The sequence below is a fragment of the Hemitrygon akajei genome, chromosome 5 (genome assembly GCF_048418815.1).
Source record: "Hemitrygon akajei chromosome 5, sHemAka1.3, whole genome shotgun sequence".
Lineage (NCBI taxonomy): Eukaryota > Metazoa > Chordata > Chondrichthyes > Myliobatiformes > Dasyatidae > Hemitrygon > Hemitrygon akajei.
The window spans coordinates 82886521-82906123 of NC_133128.1; the positions used below are offsets into that span (position 1 = coordinate 82886521).

Below are 19603 nucleotides of genomic sequence, written 5' to 3' on the forward strand. Positions count from 1 at the left end.
CTCCACACACCATCAAAATCATTCAGTGTCTTTCCCAACTGGAAGCCCTGGATTAACTGAGATTCACAGTCTGCTGGGGGCCTCAGTGGCAATCAGGTCTAGCAGCCAAGAAACATACAAGAGGTCCAGGTGCGATCTTTAGAAAGCCATCTCGTGAATGGCAGGAATTCAGATCAAACTTGAATCACTGAAGGATGCTTGACAGATGTGGTAGGGCTTGAACGCTTTTGCTTCTTACAAAGTAAAACAAAGTGACATAGGTGACAACAAGACTTTGGTCACACGAGATCCTTGTCTGCTTGCTTTGACGGTCAAAACATGGAAGAATCTTCATGACATGGCCTCCCCCATGACCCTGTGATGGGGGCTGACATGAGAGTTTCCTTCAAGAGGATGAGCCCACAGAAAGTATCCGGTCTGGATGGTGTATCTGACCAAGTACTAGAAACTTGTGCTGATTAATTGGCCAGGGTGTTCATCAATAGCTTTTTTTTAAAAAAACTTCTTATTTTGGGGTCAGTGTACACATCTGCTTCAAGCAGGCTTTATACATTTCCTTATGAAGAACGTGGTGACCTGCCTCAATGACTGTCGCCCAGTGGCACTTGCATCAACTGTGATAGGTGTTTTGAGAGGCTGGTGATGAAACAGATACTCTTACCTACTTGGATCTGCTCCAATTTGTCTACTGTCACAACGGGTCCACAACTGATGTTATTTCATTGGCTCTTCACTCAACCCTGGAACATCTGGATAGCCAAAATGCATACAGGTCAGCATTTGATACTATATCCTCTGAAAATTCATCAATAAGTTTCAAGACCATGGCCCCAATATCTCCTTGTGCAAATAGATCCTCATTTTTCTCACTTGCAGACCCAGTCAGTTCGGACGGCAAAAACATCTACACAATTTCCATCAGCACAGTGCGCCAAAATCTGAGAGCAGGGTAATATTTCTCCAAGTCATTTGCCTGAATGAGGAGGAAATATGAATAGAACATAAAAGGGTTTGAATGCTGGTGCAAAATGTTAAATTTGAAATGATACCAAGACAGGCCACAGATTTCAGGATTCATGAGTGAAGAGGGTTTTGTGAGTCAGTGCTATAAGTGGAATTAGAGTGTTGTCAGGCTCAGGTGCTGGACTTAATTTGATATTTTTAGTTCTCAGATATTTCAAGCTTGGTATACTCTGCTCAATTAACCTAAAATACTATAGGGATAAGAATTGATTGTAAATAAATTTGCTGAGACAAACACATTGAGGAAGGCGGAGAGAGAGAGAAATAGGTTAGTATTAAAGTGAGGGATCTTTCTTCTGGATATTAATTATCTGACTCTCGCTGAAATTGGAAAAAGAGCCAAAGATTACTGACAACACACAAAATGCTGGTGGAACACAGCAGGTCAGGCAGCATCTATAGGGAGAAGCGCTTTCGACGTTTTGGGCCGAGACCCTTCGTCAGGACTAACTAACGAAGGGTCTCGGCCCGAAACGTTGACAGCGCTTCTCCCTATAGATGCTGACCTGCTGTGTTCCACCAGCATTTTGTGTGTGTTGCTTGAATTTCCAGCATCTGCAGATTTCCTCGTGTTTTCCTTTTTAAAGATTCCTGACTATTGTATGTGAAGAACATTATTCACAAAATTGCATCATCAGTCAGTTAATTGGAGGTGGTGTTGCCTGTATGACTTGTACTAAGCAGTCTACCATGTAGCAAAGTCAATTTGCTCACATGCAAGAGCAGGTCACTGGGTCTAGTTGGTTATCTCTTGAAATGGGCTGGTCACAATGTGTCTTCTGGTCTCCTTTGTTGATTGTTTCTGTTTGTTGACCTTGGTAAGAGCATAGTGACTGGGGGTGGTGTGTGCCATTCACTGTAAGCAAAAATCAAGGGACGATACACTCTAAATGTTTAAAAATGTGAATGGGTGACTGTACCCACCATGACAAGAGTTGAGGATTATTCCTGATATTTTGAAGTAAAACTAATTTGCTTAATATATTCAGCCATTAGTGAAAACTTGAGCCCAGATTTCCGGCATACTCCTAACTTCATCTACTTTATTTCATTTGCATGGCTGCTCTGTAGCCCATCAACTGCTCATATCAGCCAAGTTTTAAGTTTTTCCAAGATTTAGTTATTATGTTGCTTTCTTTCCTCCATAAACCTGGGTTCATCCAAACTATGTTATCCATATTCTAACCCTTGCCATCTTATTCAGTCATCTGACATAGTGAATCCCGGTTCACCCAACAATAAAAAAAATATTTTTTCATAATTTTATGCCCTTATTCTTTTAAATTCTTCAAGATTTATTGTCTTCCATCTTCCCCCCTCCACTCACCATTTACCTTCAAATAATCTTCCACAAATTTTCTTTCTTGCCTTTTGAAGACCATGACTCAACCACTTTTGCCCCAAGGTGTGGACTTCCTCCAGTTTTTATAAGGATCTTGCTAGTGGGCTACTTTGATCAAGCTTTTGGTTTCCACCAGCTGTAGCACTGCTCAGCATGGTGATATGATTTTAATACTGATTGTATTTGTCTGAAGTCTACTGGGGCATTTTCCTCATTAAAGATGTTCTGTCACAGCAAGTTACTGTATTCGATGTTAACGTGGACAAAGTTTATTTTGGGGAACTTCTGTTTTACCATTCTGTGGATTACATTTGCTATTCATTTTACATCACTGCTGAATATTGAAATTACAGCTGTGTTGGTCAATTAAATCTTTTATTACACCAAACTTCGCAGCACAGTGGCAGAGGAATAACCACAATATAACCAACCTGAATAAGAATGCTAATCCACAGTCCTTAGATTAAAAAGGGCAGAGCTGTAGGAATTAATCCTGGAAACATCAACAAAGTCCTAAGATCTTTCATAATAATAAATGTTTTATTGTAATTCATTCCAGTGTTAGTAACAGTCGTGAGCTTTCTTATCATAACATGACCACTAATACTGCCAACTGAAGGCATTTTTAGGTATCAATATGCCAGCTAGTTAAAAAAAAATCTACCAACAATGTAGATAGCAGTGTTTAGTATTTCCATTAGATTAACTGTTCCCTTAACTTCGAAGTACACTGTTTCAACGCTTTTGTCGCAAAACAGCTTAATAATGTGCATTTGTGCAGAAGTTTTTATTCTGTTTGCTCTCTTTCCTGGCTACTGTAAGTTCAGCTCATTTTGTTAAATCATTTCCTGTTTCAATGTTTTTCTTGTGAATTTTTCTGTAACGTCACCTTAAAGGGAAAAATATAATGCCTGGTTGGATTATTTGAAGATGGATTTTTCTGAACGATTTTTTTTGGTTCTTGAAGACACCAAGAGACTATTGATACTAGAATCTTGGCAAGGACTTAAATGCTGGAAAAATACTGGTCAGATGGCATTTGGATACAAAGGGATTGTCAGGATTTTGGGTTGAGACCCCGCATCAGGACTGAGTGTAGGGGGTAGATGTCCAGTGTGTAGACGTGAGAAGGAAGGGTGAGACCATCTGGTAAATGGATAGAAACATGGGTGGGGTTGGGTGGGGGAAATTAGAGGGGAAATTAGACAGTATGGGGGAGGGTAGGGACAGACTGAAAGTCATAGAAGAAACCTGTGACTCCAAAAGGTTGGGTATTTCTTTGCTTCCACAGAACAGTTTTGACCTGCTGAATTCCAACAGTTTATTTTAGCTTTAATTCTTTATGCCTTAAGGGGGGGGGGGGGGGAGAGAAGCCTCCATTAGCAAAGGAAATTTACTTTCTTATTTGATACTTAGGCTTTGCATTCTTACTGCCAAGGTTGGTAAATTTTTGCAAGTAGGGGAATTAAGGGTTATGGGAAAAATTCGGGTAGGTGGAGATGATTCCATGGTCAGATCAGCCATGATCTTATTGAATGGTGGAACAGGCTCAACGTGCCAGGTGGCCTACTCCTGCTCCAATTTCTTGTGTTCCTATGTTACTGCCCAGTGAAATTCAGGTAAACCAACATGGGATATTCTGTCTTTTGGCTGGTTTGTTGGGCCATAATATGAACTCTAGGTCCAGGTTGTGGTGTAAGAACATGGTTCATAGTGTCATTTGGGTGTGCAGTCAAGTTTGAGGTCCAGAGTGTGTGGGTTGGAATGGTGAGTATCAGGGTCTGGAGTGCTGTTATATATCCTGCTCTCTTTATGCTTATTGGTTTATTATACTACTGTGTAACATCTTTTTATAGTGAAATGTAAGTGTGTTGGATGTTACTCCTATTTAATACCCAATGGTTTGAAAATTTTGCTAACCAAGTACTACCAAAGTCGCATTAGTGTAGGTTTATCAGAATTTAATTGTATTTGTATATAAACATAAAGTATAATCTGCATGTCTTGAAAATTAGGGCACTCTTTTTTTTCAGTAACCCAATATTCCCAGTAAAAACAGATTTCATAACCTTGTTATACCAGTCAGGGGCACTTTGCAAAAAAAAAAGGTATTTGTCCATACTAAATCCCTACAAACAGTGAAATTATAGTCCATTTTGAATAGGTTGGCTGGTGGCGCAGTGATATCAGCGCTGGACTCCAGAGGTTCCTGGGTTCAAATCTAGTCGGGCTGTTCCCGAGTACACTTTCCATCTGTGCCAGGTTGGGTGTTGAGCTCACAACTTGACCTTATAAAATAAAGAAAAATACTGCGAAATGTCTTGTGTGAGGAGTGGCGCGCCACACAGTCTCTCGTTCCGCGCCTTGTAAACATGAAAATGCCCGATGCTGGCCTCTCGGGCCTGAGTTGACGTCATCATTAGCATTTGAATGTGAAATAAGGGTTAAGTATTGTTTTAAGGTAACTGAAAAATTCTGCCTCTTTTAATGATAATGCTGTGGGATCTTTTGTTGGCAGATGTGACTACAGATGGGTCCTAGGTTCATGTGAACCCAGATTTTGTGTTCAGATTTTGAAAGTGGGACTTAAGATGAAAATGCTACCAGCTAAGTTGCAGCTGATACCAAGGGTCCAGTTGGACTTGCAGCCAAAATATAAAGAAGCCATGTCCATTGAGACTGTCAAGAAGGACAGGCCTAGACCAATATTAGGATGAGTTAAAGTGTAACAGGGGCCCAAACTCAGATGAATACAGGACTGAAAATATTTTATTTGAATGCGTGGAGTATATGGAATAAAGTAGATGGTTTTGTAGTGCAGTTGGAGTTTGACAGGTATGATCTGTGCATCACTGAGTCATGGCTAAAAGAAGATCATTGATGGGAGCTTAATATCCAAGGATACACCTTGAATTGAAAAGGTAGACAGGTAGTCAGAGGGGGTGGGCTGGCTGTGGTTTTAAAAAAAAACATAATTAAATCCTTAGGTGCTGTAAGATCAGAAAATGTAGAATCCTTGTGGGTAGAGGTAAGAAACTGCAAGGGTTTAAAAAAAAAAAAACCCTTGATGGGAGTTACAATACTGTGCATGTGTATAAAGCTCAGGTGCGAAAGACTTTTGCACAGTACTGTAGTAATTTATGTATTGCACTGTACTGCTGTCGCAGGAATAAATAATGGCATGAAAGTGATGATGAACCTGATTCTGATAAGAATCTGTATTGTGGATTGAGAGTGGGAAGCGGGCAGGGAGAGGAGAGGGGAGGGAGCAGGAAGCACCAGAGAGGCATTCTGTAATGATCAGTAAACCAGTTAATTGGAATCAGAAGACCTTGCCTGGTATCTTAGAGCTGAGTATATTTGCATCGCACCACCCACTGCCCCAGCACTCCTTGTCTGCCACCTGACCCACACCCTCCCATTCCCAACATCCTTTGCTCTCACCAGATTTACAGACTTGCTGTGTACTCCATATTAACAGATGCAGTACTGTGCAACAATCTTGGGCACCCTTTTTTAATTTATATATAATATGTTCCAAAGACTTTTGCATGGTACTGTATATACAAGCCTTCAAATAGTTATCAGGATGTTAGGTGTAAATTTCAATAGGAGATAGAAAAGGCATGTAAGAAGTGTAATTTTGCAATAATCATGGAGGTTTTCAGTATGCAGTTAGATTGGAAAAATCCAGTTGGTGCTGTATCCCAAGAGGGAATTTATAGAATGCCTATGAGATGGCTTTTTAGTTCCCACTAGGGTAATAGCAATTCTGGATTGGGTGTTGTGTAGTGACCCAGATTTGATTAGGGAGCTTAAGTTAAAGGAACTCTTAAGAGGCAGTGATCATAATATGAGAGAATTTACCCTGCAGTTTGAGAGGGAAAAGCTAAAATAGGATGTATCAGTAATACAGTGGAGTAAAGGGAATCAGAGGCATAGCAAGGAGCTGGCCAAAGTTGATTGGAAGGGGATACTAGCAGAGATGATGACAGAACAATGACTCGAGTTTCTGGGAGTAATTGGGAAGACACAGTAAAGATTCATCCAAAGATGAAGTATTCTCAAGGGAGGGTGAGCCCATTGAGGCTGACAAGGGAAGTCAAAGACAGTATAAAAGAAGAAGAGAAGGCATATAATGTAAGCAAAAATTAGTGGGAAGTTAGAGGATTGGGAAGCTTTAAAAAAAACCCAACAGAAAGCAACTTAAAAAAAAAAAGCCATAGAGAAAAGATGAAATATGAAGGTAAGAAAACCAATAATATAAAAAAGGATACCAAATGTATTTATAGCTTAGAGTAAAAGAGTTAAAAAAAAAAATGACATGAGTGGATATTGACACTGGAAACATAGTAATGGAGGATAAAGAAATGGCAGACAAGCTGACTGTGTTTTGCGTCAGTCTTCACTATGGAAGACACTAGTAGTATGCCAGAAATTTGAGTGTCACGGGGCAGAAATGACTATTGTTGCACTACTAAGGATAAGGTGCTTAGGAAGCCAAAAGATCTGTAGGTAGATGGACTACACTGCAGGGTTCTGAAAGAAGGAGCTGAAAAGATAGTGGAGGCATTAGTAATGATCTTTCCAGAATCACTAGATTCTGTCGGAGTCTGTTATTAAGGATGAGGTTTCAGGGTACTTGGCACATGATAAACCAGGCCAAAGTCAACATGTTTTCCTTGAGGAGAAAGCTTGCCTGACAAATCGGTTGGGAATTCTTTGAGGAACTAACAGGCTGGATAGATAAAGGAGATCAGTCGATGTTGCATATTTGGATTTTCAGATGATTTTCGACAAGGTGCCACACATGAGGTTGCTTAACAAGATAGCCTATGGTATTACAGGAAAGACAGTAGCATGGATAAAAAGCTTGGCTGACTGACAAGAGGCAAAGAATGGGAATAAAGGGGGCCTTTTCTGATTGGCTCCTAGTGACTAGTGGCGTTCTGCACTAGTTGAGACCACTTCTTTTCACATAATATTGTCAATGATTGGATGAAACAATTGATGGCTTGGTTGCCAAGTTTGCAGATGATGTGAAGATAGGTGGAAGGGCAGGTAGTGTTGAGGAAGTAGTATTTCTGCGGAAAGTTTTGGACAGATTGGAAGAACAGGCAAAGAAGTGACAGATGCAATATAGTGCAGAGAAGTGCATGGTCATGTAATTTGGAAGAAGGAATAAAGGTATTCACTATTTTCTAAATGGCGAGGAAATTTAAATTTCCACAAAGGGTCCTTGTGCAGGATTCCTGAAAGGTTAATTTGCAGGTTGAGTTGGTGGCAAGGAAGGCAAATACAATGTTAGCATTCATTTCAAGAGGATTAGAATGCAAAAGGCAGGATGTAATGCTAAGGATTTCTAAGACAGTGGTCAGGCTGTACTTGCAGTATTGTAGTTTTGCATCTCTTGCCTAAGAAACATTATGTTGGCATTGGAGAGAGTCCAGAGGAGGCTCACAAGATTGATCCCAGGAATTAAAGGGTTAACATATGAGTATTTGATGGTTTTGGGCCTGTCCTTGCTGGAGTTTAGAAGAATGATGGGGGGGGGGGGGGGGGGATCTATTTGAAATATATTGGAAGTCCAAGATAGTGGATGTGGAGAGGATGTTTCCTAAAGTGGGAGAGTCTAGGATTTGAGGGCATATCCTCAATTTAGAGCAGGGGTTTCCAACCTTTTTTATGCCATGGACCAATATTATTAAGCAAGGGGTCTGTGGACATCCATTTAGAACAGAGATGAGAAGGAATTACTTAAGCCAGAGGTTGATGAGTCGGTGGAAATCATTTCCGTAGACAGCTGTGCAGGCCAGGTGATTGGGTATATTTAAGACAAAGGGTGATGGGCTCTTGATTAATCAGAGCATGAAAGGTTTAGGGAAGAAGGTGTGAGAATGGGGTTGAGAGGGCTAATAAATTAGCTGCAATGGAATGGAGCAGACTTGATGGGCCAAATGGTTCTTTGTTTTGTGGTTTAAACTGAGGAGAGCATTAGAAAACACTTCAGTTTAATTTCTTGACAGGATTGAAATTGAGGATTCCAAATTTGTGTGAACTGATGTTTACTGTATCAATTGTTGCTACTTCTGCTCATGTTTTGGTCTGGTAACCATTATAAGAATTGACAGGATCATAAACACAAATTTCAATATGTATTTTGCTGTGTTTTTTAGGCAGTTTTCATCTAAGCTTCAGAGTTGATATGATCCATTTCTAAATTTGTGAATAAGTGTCATCAGCATGAAATATTACTGATAGGTCTCAAGCTTTTGGTTGTGAGCAAGTTTTTGGCAGCTACAGATCACGTAGGCTTATGATGGCTGTGTAATCCTCTGAAGCTGGTTTCCAGTGTATTCTTCATACATAGGAGATTAGGGCTTCAGAATTTGAAAACAATTATAGTTCCAGTGACCAGATAATTTGTGGTTTTTGTTGTACTGAGGCTTATTTTTGGACATGGCAAAATAATTTGCCTGCTTCTCATAGTTTTGCTTTTGTTTCTGCTGGTTAGTCAATAAATTTTGGCATGATGGAATGTTTCCTAACTGAATGTAAATTGTTATGGTCTTGGATTTGTTTTAACACTTATTACGAAGAAGATATTGACTAGATTTTCCCTCACTCTTATTGGCAGATTTATTTTGATGTCCAGGTTAAATTTGAACAGCTGATGTGAGGGGAAGTACTTGTATGGGATTTTCCAATTGCTACTACATAGATTTTGCTGCATATTTGTATAACTTCTATCACAAATCTCACCCTCTTCACAATTAAAGAAATAAGTGCCTTAATCTATTGCAGCGTGCACACACAAGTGCTGGAGGAACTCAGGTAGCATCTATGGAAATGAATAATCAGTCAATGTTTCATGCCGAGACCCTTCTTCAAGACTGGAAAGGAAGGGGGAAGATGCCAGAATAAAATCGGGGGGAGGGGAAGGAGGACTAGCTCGAAGGTGATAGAGGAGGTCAGGTGGGTAGGAAAGGTAAAGGATTGGAGAGGAAGGAATCTGATAGGAATGGAGAGTGGACAATAGGATAAAGGAAGGGAGGAGTCGTCTCAGGTGAAGTGAAGAGTTAAGAGGCCAGAGTGGGGAATAGAAGAAGAGGGGATAGAGGGAATACATTTTACTGGAAGGAGAAATCAATGTTCGTGCCATCAGGTTGGAGGCTGCACAGACAGAATATAAGGTGTTGCTTCAACCTGAGGGTGGCCTCAGAGTGGCACAAGAGGCTGTGGACTGACCTGTTGGAACTGGAATGGGAATTAAAATGTTTGGTTGTTGGGAAGTTCTACTTTAGGCAGATGGAGCGGAGGTGTTTGAAGAAACTCTCCCCCAGTTTACAACAAGTCTCACTAATGTAGAGGAGGCTGCCTCAAGAGCACGGGAAACAGATGATCCAAGTTGACTTGCACATGAAGTGTTGCCTCATCTGGAAGGACTTTTTGGGGCCCTGAATTGAGATGGAGGAGGTGAATTGGCAGGTGTTGCACTTTGGCAGTTTGCAGGGATAAGTGCCAGGAAGAAGATTAGCGGGGAAGCATGAATTGACAAAGGAATCATGGAAGACGGCGGGGGGAGAGGGGGAGGTGAAAATGTATCTGGTGGTAGGATCCCTTTGGTGGAAGTTGTGGAGAATGATGCTTTTGGATGTGGAGGCTGATGTGGTGGTAGGTAAGGTGAGGAGGAAATCTATCCCTATTAAGGCATTGAGAAGATGAGATGAGTGTGGGTGTTCAGGAAATGGAGATGTGGATGAGGGCAGCATCAATAGTAGAGGAAGGGAAACCCTGTCCTTTGAAGGAGGATATCTGTGATGTCCTGGAAAAGAATGTCGTATCTTGGGAACCAAGGTGGTGGAGAAAAGGGAATAGCATTTTTAAAGGAGAAGTTGGGAAGTGGAATAGTCAAGATTACAGTGGCAATCGGCAGGTTTATCAAAAGTATTGGTTGACAGTTTGTCTCTAGAGATGGAGACAGAGATTGAGAAAGGGGGGAGGGGAAGTGTCAGAAATAGGCAAAGTGAACTTAAGGGCAGGGTGCAAATTAGAAGTAAAGTTGATGAAATTGACGAGCTCAGCATGGATGCATGCAGCAGCACCAGTGCAGTTGTCAATGTAGTGGAGAGGAAGAGTTGGGGAACATAACCAGGGAAGGCTTGGAACATGGACTATTCTGCATAGCCAGCGAAGAGGCAGACATAGCTGGGGGCCCATTAAGGGCTACCCCTCGAGTCTGGAGAAAGTGGGAGGAGCCGAAGGAAAAATTAAGGGCGAGGACCAGTTCTGCCAGATGGTGGTGGTGGTGGAGGGGAACTGGTTGGATTTTTTATCGAGAAAGAAGTAGAGAGCTTGTAGGCCTTCTTGATTGGGTATATAAGTGTATTGGGACCGAACATCCATGGTGAAAATGAGGCGTTCAGGACCAGGTGTTGAAAGTTATAATGAGATCTAGAGCAGGAGAATGTCATGAGTGTAGGGTAGAAGGGTCTGAACCAAGGGGGATAGAATGGAGTTGAGTTATGAGGATGTGAGTTCAATGGAGTTAGGAGCAAGCAGGGACAATGGGCCTACCCAGATAGTCAGGTTTGTAGGAGGTAGAAGCAAGCAGTGCAGGGAAAGAACTGAATTTGGTGTTGGAGACAGTTTTCTAATGGTCTGTAATGTTTTCAATGGATCGGTATGAGGAGGTGTCGTGACAGTTGCCACCTGGCTTCAGTAAGGTAGAGGACAGTCTGCCGTACTACAACAGCAATGCCTTTGTGGGTTTGATGTTAAGGTTGGGATTGGTGCAGAGACTGGAGGGCAGTGCATTTAAAGGAGGTAAGGTTTGCAGAGAGTGCAGAGCCCGAATCTAATTTCCTTGATGTTTATAATATTCAACAAATAATTATATTTCAAATTTATATCTAAAAGTTGGAGTTCATTCATTTTTGGTATATTAATTTGGTGGTGTTAGCTAATGCCAAATCAGATGGCATCCATAAGTATTATAAATTTGGTTGCATTTGTGCAGTGGGGTGCTGTTATGCATGTGCTAATAAATGTGAAGAGGTGGCACTGAAGAGCTCTTGATGGCCAGGGAAGGTAGAAGAAAATTATTTTGGAGAGGTGGGATGGGAGGAACAGGTATGACTGCATGAGTATCCATTTGCTGCCCCTTCTCCCCAGGAAAGAAGCTCCACGAACCAGACCATCTTTGATAATCCTGAGTCAAAGCAAGATCTCTGATTGTAGATGCCAATATGTAACTACTTTGATGCTATTGGCTGCTAGCAGTGAAAATTGTAGTCTTTTAAAAATGTGATTTAGTGTAAACGGCACAGGAATACTTTGGATTGCACCTATTTCATACTTAAAGCATAATTAATGAAGGTTATGGATTATGACCTTCTGAAACAAATTCCATTGATATGTCATCGAGAGCAATATGAAAGAGAGCTGAGAGTGAAACATGGAAAGGACCTGGTTCAGTTCCAGTAAGGTGAGACCTCAGCAGGAATGGGCACAAACACTTAAGACGTGTATAATGCTGACTGCATGATTTACATGAACTATTTCCAGGCATTTGTCTGAGCTTGTCTTTCCTTGGGATGTGAGCAATGTAAGAATGTTACTGTTTTCTGCTTCCACCTCACTGACTTGCCTGTTTTTGGTAGCAACTGTTATGTTGGTAGGAACATTTAATACAGCTTGTAAATTTTAAAAATAGCATTAATTTGTGTTTCAGGGAAGAAATCCTTTCTTTCTGGAGCCGTCAATCATCATCACAATTACTGATGGAAATAAGTTGACAAACAATAGTGGTATACAGGAGGAGGTAAGTTGTGGTGTGTTGTTTTCATCAGTGAACATATCAGTTTAGGTTTATAGACTTTCATCCTATGGTAGATAGGGTTGTTCTTGTTTCTTGAGTGTGATTTAAGATAAATTCAACTAATGTGCTAATTAATTAACTTTTCCAGTCTCTTTTTGTATGACTTGTATCAATTTGTTTAAACCTGTTTTTGAAAAATCTTTGTCTTAAGACTTTAAATACACCTGATACATTTTGTTTTGGAGTTCCTAATTATTAAAGGGCAAGCTTCACTTGGTTTGGGTGTTGGTGGTTAAAAAGTAGTGAAGAATATATACTTGCATACAACAAGGCTGAAAGGAAGGTATAAGTGAGAATGAGGACCACATCTTGCAAATTGAGAGATAGTGTAAAGAGCAAAAATGTGATTTAACAATGCTAATCAAGGTATTGGAATAGGACATGATACCACAAACTATGAGGCATTGGAATGTTGTTGGCATTTTTCGTCAAGAATGCTTTTGCATTTAAGATGTTTTCCTGTATCAACTTGTGTATATTGAACAATCTGATCCCCATCTCATTATTGTCTCATAATTAGCCATTTTCTTAATCCTTCAAGTACCATAAATATGGGATGTTAAAAAATGAAACTCCTTTTTTTAATCTAGTATTTCTCAGATTGAGTAGTTTTAATCGTTGAGCTTTGCCTTTCAAAGTTTCTAATATATCAGCATTCCATTGGATAGTTAATCCATGCTTGAGAGTGGCGAGAAATGGAGGGGCGATCTGTTGGTTTTAGTGATGGTGGGTGACTAGGAACTGAGGCCATGGCTTTTGGAGTTGGGGAAAATGTTTTTTTCCACGATTGATACTGGAATTTGGGTTGTGGTGTGCTTGATGCTGCAATTGGATGGCACTTAGAAGTCAGGAAATAGTGGTTAGCAAGGCAGTGAACCATCAATTAATGCATTTGTAACATCAGCCCTCTCAACTGTATCACCCATTCTGTGTAAACATCTAGTACAGTTGAGAAGACCATAAACACTGTGTGGCAGCTATGCTCAAGATTGGTGATCCTTCCAGAACATGGGAAATTGTATTTGTTTGTCATAAGTCAACTGGAATCATAGTTACCATCACCGGATGTGCGTTTCAAAAAAAAACTTAATTTTGTTCCATCTCTCTGCATTCAGTCAGCCATGTTTCAATGTCCCCTTTTGTTTCTTTTAAAGAAATAAATTTGAGAAGAAGTGTTAGACGTTAGGTTTCAAATTATGATACATTATTTTGGTTATAAAAGGTGAATGAAAAACTGATCCAAATTAAGATCCAGTTTTATGCTACCATTAAACTCTTTAAAAGCTATATATCCATAAATGAGTTACTGCAGATACTGGAAATCTCAAGTAACACAAACAGTACTGGATGAACTCAGCAGGTCAGGCAGCATCAATGAAGGGGAATAAACAGTTTGGGCTGAGACACTGTCAGTACTGGAAAGGAAGGAGGTCGAGCCAGAATGATGTTGGGGGGGGGGGGGGGGGAAGGAGTGCATGCTTGAGTACAATAGGTGACACCAGGTGAGGGGATGTTAAGTGAGTGGGGGATAGGGGAGAAAATGAGCAATGAGGTAATAGGTCGAGGAGGTAAATTGCTGAAGTTGGAATCTGATATGAGAAGAGAGTGGGCCTTGGGGTGGGGCAGAGGGGACGAGGAGAGGCACCAGAGGGAGGTGATTGGCAGTTAAGGAGAAAAAGGGTGATAGGGGTACCAGATGGGGAATGGAAAAATAGAGAAGGGAATGAAGGAGAAATTACCACAAGGTGGAGAAATTCATGTTCATGGCATCAGGGTGGACGTTACCCTGACGGAATGAGGTGTTGCTCTTCCAACTTGAGTGTGAACTCATCTTGGTAGTAGAGGAGGCCATGGACCAACATGTTGGAATGGGAATGAGAAGTCAAATTTAAATGAGTGGCCACTGGGAAATCCTGTCTTTTGTGGTAGATGGAGCAAAGATGGTTGACGAAGTGGTGTCCCCAACATACATCAAGTCTCGGCGATGTTGAGGAGGCCATACCAGGATCACAGAATACAATAGGTGATTCAAACAACCCCTTCCCTCACCTGGAAGAAGTTTGGGACCCTGAAAGGTTGTAAGGGAAGAGGTGTGGTAGCAGGTGTAGCATTGGCCTGTTTGCAAGCATAAGTGCTGGGAGGGATGAGCTGACAAGGAAGTTGCATGAAGAGCAATCCCTCTTACAAAAATTCAGTTTTTACTTTAGACAACAGACATATCCTTCAGTGAACACGGTGGAATAGTGCATAATCATATCTCCTGCCCGCCATTAAATCACTTTACTGGTAATTGGAGGAAGAGAATGGTTTTTCAGTGGATTCACTCCAACTTCCTTTAAACAATAATTAACTGGTCTCTTAGAAACTTGTATTTTTTTTTCTCTAAGACTTTATTCCATGTGTTCTGCTGTTTACCTATATCAAGCACTCATAAAGAAGTAAAGCATTTTAAAGTAAAAGAATGGGTATTTCTCTCCATCTATTTCTGTGTTGTTTTGTAGGATTATTTGCTCTTGAGATTTACATACCAGTGCTGCAGAAGTTACACAACACATTTTCAAAGCTCTTGGCTCTCCACTGGCTTTTTCTACCATAGATCAAGGTTTTGTGGGTTGCATGTACTATTTGATTCATGTCAGAGTGCTGGAAAGGTTCACACTGCATCTTTATGCAGCTAGCCTTCCCTGCCTTCAACCAAGTTTTGGCCCTTCCGAATAGTTCAGGCTACTGCTGAAATTGGCCATTCTTAGTTTACCAGCAACCTTCTGCTTGTTCAGGTGGGTGGGGCAGAATGTGAAGTAATTTGCAGTCAGACTGCTAAATAGCTGCTCTACCTGACTCTGCTTTGGACACTTTTAATTTGGACTGGACACTTATAACTTGATTTTACCGACATGTGGCTGTTTTTTCACTATTTATTGTTTGTGTTTACTATTTATTGTTGCGTTTGTTATGTTATGATTGCACTTGCCCCTGAGCAACGCTGTCTCATTCTGCCTTGCAGAGCTGATGTATGGTTGGAATGACAAACTTTTTGAATCTTGAATTGCCATTGATGCAGATCAGTACAAATCAGTTTTTTTCAGAGAAAGAATCTCTCCCTCTGCAAAGTATTGAGAGTAAATAGCAAAACATATTTGACAATCAGATCAGATAATTTGGCTTTAGTTACAGATTGAGAATGTTTATTGTATTGTTTCTTTTCCCTAAGTGAGAGTTGCTCCCTTTAACAGCAATGCACTTCTATTATGGACCATATTAGCAGGTATTTCCTCTGCCGCAAATGGCAAAAAAATTTGGTCAAGATGGCAAGCTATGTGTAGCTTCTCAATTTTCTTCACCTGTGGGAGATGAGAGAAAAAGAAAAATATCACTTGTAATTTTCTCAGATGCCTTCAGTTTGTGCAATGTTGTTCCAAAATCACTTACAGCACTATATGCTTCTGTAAGTACCATGCAGAAATCCTTCTGCAAGAAGGCTATAACATTGAAATATGAAGCGAGACATTTTGTTTAGGTTTATAAATACAGTATTCTTGTATCAATTTTGTCGTGACTGTGTATCAGTACAGGTTTCCCCCACTATTCAAAGGTAGAGCGTTCCTATGAAATAGTTCATAAGCACGAATGTTGTAAAGAAGCAACTACCATTTATTTATATTGGAAAAATTTGTGCGCATTCGCAGACCCAAAAAATAACCTACCAAATCATGCCAAAATAATACATAAAACCTAAAATAACTAACATATAGTAAAAGCAAGAATGATCTGATAAATACACAGCCTATATAAAGTTGGAAGACTTTTCTGCAATTATTGCAGCACTGTCCACCGTAGTGAAAATCTCATGCAAGTGCTTTCGGCAGAAAGACTCTGCGCAAGCGCTCTTGGCAGCACTCACGGCAAAAACACACGGCGCAATTGCTCTCAGCAGAAGCACTCTTTCCAGTAATCTTTAAGCTATGAAGCTGTGAAATCATACCAAATAACATAAAAATACACAGCCTATATGAAGTAGAAGTAATGTACGTCCAGTGTAGAATCAGGAAGACAGTGAGCACACTGATGATGGTGTGTTAGGCTGAGTCGTCAGAGGTTGGGGTAGTGGGAGGTAGAGGAGACTGGGGTGTCATCTCATCGTCATCTGTTTCCATCAGGGCAGGCAGGTCACCTTCTGTATCTGCTTGCCTTGATGTTGAAGGTCGATGTTTGTCGTCTGCTGTGGCTGATGTGGAAGGCTTGAAAAACAACAGTATGCTTGACTGCTTAGCCTTGCGCATTTTTCTTTCATATAGTTCTTTGTAAGCACTCAAACCATCCTGCAAATATGCCCTAAACCTATGTACCCTTTCAAAATTAAAGTCATACTTCTCTGCAATCATTGCAGTGTTGTCAATCGCAGTGAAAATCTCACGCAATTGCTTCACGTTCAGTTCCTGGACGACTTCACTTTCGGGCAGTTTGCTACTGTGTTCGGCTTCAATTGTTATCCTTTCCTCTTCATCAGCTGTTCATCTTTCAGTTTTTGGTCATGGGATGCCAAAACCTCTTCAACATCATCTTCGTCAACTTCCACAAACCCTTAGCCAAATTCACTATATCCTTAATTCGATCACCAGAATTGAAACGCTTAATTATGTCTAGTTTTACGCTAAGTGTAATGCCCTTAACTCGCTCTTTTAGGCTTTTCCGATGCCTTAGAACTCATCACTAATGCTCACAGGCATGTGTTTAAGCAATGCCGGCTAGAATGCAGTTCCGGGGGAGGAGCTTGGCTGCTCGGGGTGCGCGCTGCCTTTGTTTTGTAACAGTGAAAACACTTTCTGTTAGCGAAAATAGTTAACTAATGTAGGTCTTTTGTAACAGCGAGGTGTTGTAAAACGAATGTTTGAAAAACTGGGGACACCTGTACTGCTGAGTAAAATTTATAGGAAATGTGAATTTATCATGTTGAAGCCGCTTAACTTTTTAAAAAGGAAGTAGTCAGTCTTTGTTTTACTTGGAATTCCATTTTTTTTCCAAAATGAGTTAAAATTGTGGAGACTGGATTTTGAGGTGTACAGTGTGAAGAGAAATGGAGACAGGGCAGTCCCTTGTGGCGCTTCAGTGCCACTCACCACCATCTCAGACAGAGAACTACCCAGTCATACAAGCTGGGGTCTATCTGTCAGGTAGTCAGTAATCCAGGAGATAGTGGATTTGTCTACACCCATCCTTTGCAGTTTCTCACACAGAAGAAGCGGCTGGATTGCATTGAAGGCACTAGAGAAATCAAAATGTGATTTTTCACAATGCCACCAACATCATCTAGGTGGGAGTGAGCTCTCTGTAAAACAGGTAGATGATGGCACCATCCACTCCCATATGGGGTTGGCAGGCAAACTGTAGAGGGTCCAATGAAGATATCACCCTGCGGCCTGAGGTAAGTCAGGACCAGCTTCTCCAGCACCTTCGCCGGGACCAGATGAGATGTACCCCAGGCTACTGTGGGAGGCGAGCGAGGAGATTGCTGAGCCTTTGGCAATGATCTTTGCATCATCAATGGGGACGGGAGAGGTTCTGGAGAATTGGAGGGTTGTGGATGTTGTTCCTTTATTCAAGAAAGGGAGTAGAGATAGCCCAGGAAATTATAGACCAGTGAGTCTTTCTTAAGTGGTTGATAAGTTGATGGAGAAGATCCTGAGACAGGATTTATGAATATTTGGAGAGGCATAATATGATTGGGAATAGTCAGCATGGCTTTGTCAGGGGCAGGTCGTGCCTTACGAGCCTGATTGAATTTGTTGAGGATGTGACTAAACACATTGATGAAGGAAGAGCAGTAGATGTACTGTATATGGATTTCAGTAAGGCATTTGATAAGGTACCCCATGCAAGGCTTATTGAGAAAGTAAGGAGGCATGGGATCCAAGGGGACATTGCTTTGTGGATCCAGAACTGGCTTGCCCACAGAAGGCAAAGAGTGGTTGTAGACGGGTAATATTCTGCATGGAAGTCGATGACCAGTGCTGTGCCTCAGGGATCCGTTCTGGGACCCTTACTCTTTGTGATTTTTATAAATGACCTAGATGAGGAAGTGGAAGGATGGGTTAGTAAGTTTGCTGATGACACAAAGGTTGGAGGTGTTGTGAATAGTGTGGAGGGCTGTCAGAGGTTACAGCGGGACATTGATATTGGGAAATTGGGCTGAAAAGTGGCAGATAGAGTTCAACCCAAATAAGTGAGGTGTTTCATTTTGGTAAGTCAAATATGATGGCAGAATATCATATTAATGGTAAGAGGGATCTTGGGGCCAAGTCCATAGGACACTCAAAGCAGCTGCTCGGGTTGACTCTGGTTAAGAAGGCAAATGGTGTATTAGCCTTCATTAATTGTGGAATTGAATTTAGGAGCCGAGAGGTAATGTTGCAGCTATATAGGACCCTGGTTAGACCCCACTTGGAGTACTGTGCTTAGTTCTGGTCGCTTCACTCAGGGAAGGAAGTGGAAGCCATAGAAAGGGTGCCGAGGAGATTTACAAGGATGTTTCCTGGATTGGGGAGCATGCCTTATGAGAATAGGTTGTGTGAACTTGGCCTTTTCTCCTTGGAGTGATGGAGGATGAGAGGTGACCTGACAGAGGTGTATCAGATAATGAGAGGCATTGATCGTGTGGATAGTCAGAAGCTTTTTCCCAGGGCCAAAATGGTTGCCACAAGAGGATAGGTTTAAGGTGCTAGGGAGTAGGTACAGAGGAGATGTCAGGGGTAAGTGTTTTTTTTTACACACAGAATGGTGAGTGCGTGGAATGGGCTGCCGGCAACGGTGGTGGAGGTGGATACAATAGGGTCTTTTAAGAGACCTTTTAGATAAGTACATGGAGCTTAGAAAAATAGAGGGCTATTGTAATTTCTAAGCTAGGGACATGTTCGGCACAACTTTGTCAGTCAAAGGACCTGTATTGTGCTGTAGGCTTTCTATGTTTCATCACTTGATATGTGAGGGCATTTGGTCTGTAGTCATCCATTTCAGATGGAGTCACTGCCTTGAGTACTACAGGAACCAAGGCAGTGGTGTTTAAACACCAAGTTTTGGTGTTTACCCCTTTGTATTAGCTGTTTCTGCTGTGGGGAAACAGTACCCGGCTGTCCACTTGAACTATGCCTCTTATCATGTACACCCTACCAAGTCACCTCTCTGGAAGTTTTCCAAGAATAAGGCCCAGAGAGCCAGTGAAATGTACATAGCTATGCAAAACCATATTTTACAACAGATAGAGGAGAGGCTAAAAGCCCAGTACAGGTTTCTCCCGCTATCCCAAAGTAGAGCGTTCCTCTGAAACCCTTTGTAAGCTGAAATATCGTAAAGCAAAGAAGCAA

General features: G+C 41.2%; 1 protein-coding gene across 2 annotated transcripts in view; it reads left to right on the forward strand.

Annotated features, from left to right (window-relative positions):
- The window catches only part of LOC140727922 (integrator complex subunit 6-like), a 128615-nt gene that overhangs the window by 35023 nt on the left and 73989 nt on the right, over positions 1–19603 (forward strand). For both annotated transcript variants that reach the window (XR_012098966.1, XM_073045903.1), the window contains exon 4: positions 12099–12188. Coding sequence is in view for 1 of the 2 variants with exons in the window: in XM_073045903.1 (XP_072902004.1) it covers positions 12099–12188 (90 nt within the window). In the remaining variant the exon portion in view is untranslated. The remainder of the gene's footprint in view (positions 1–12098; positions 12189–19603) is intronic.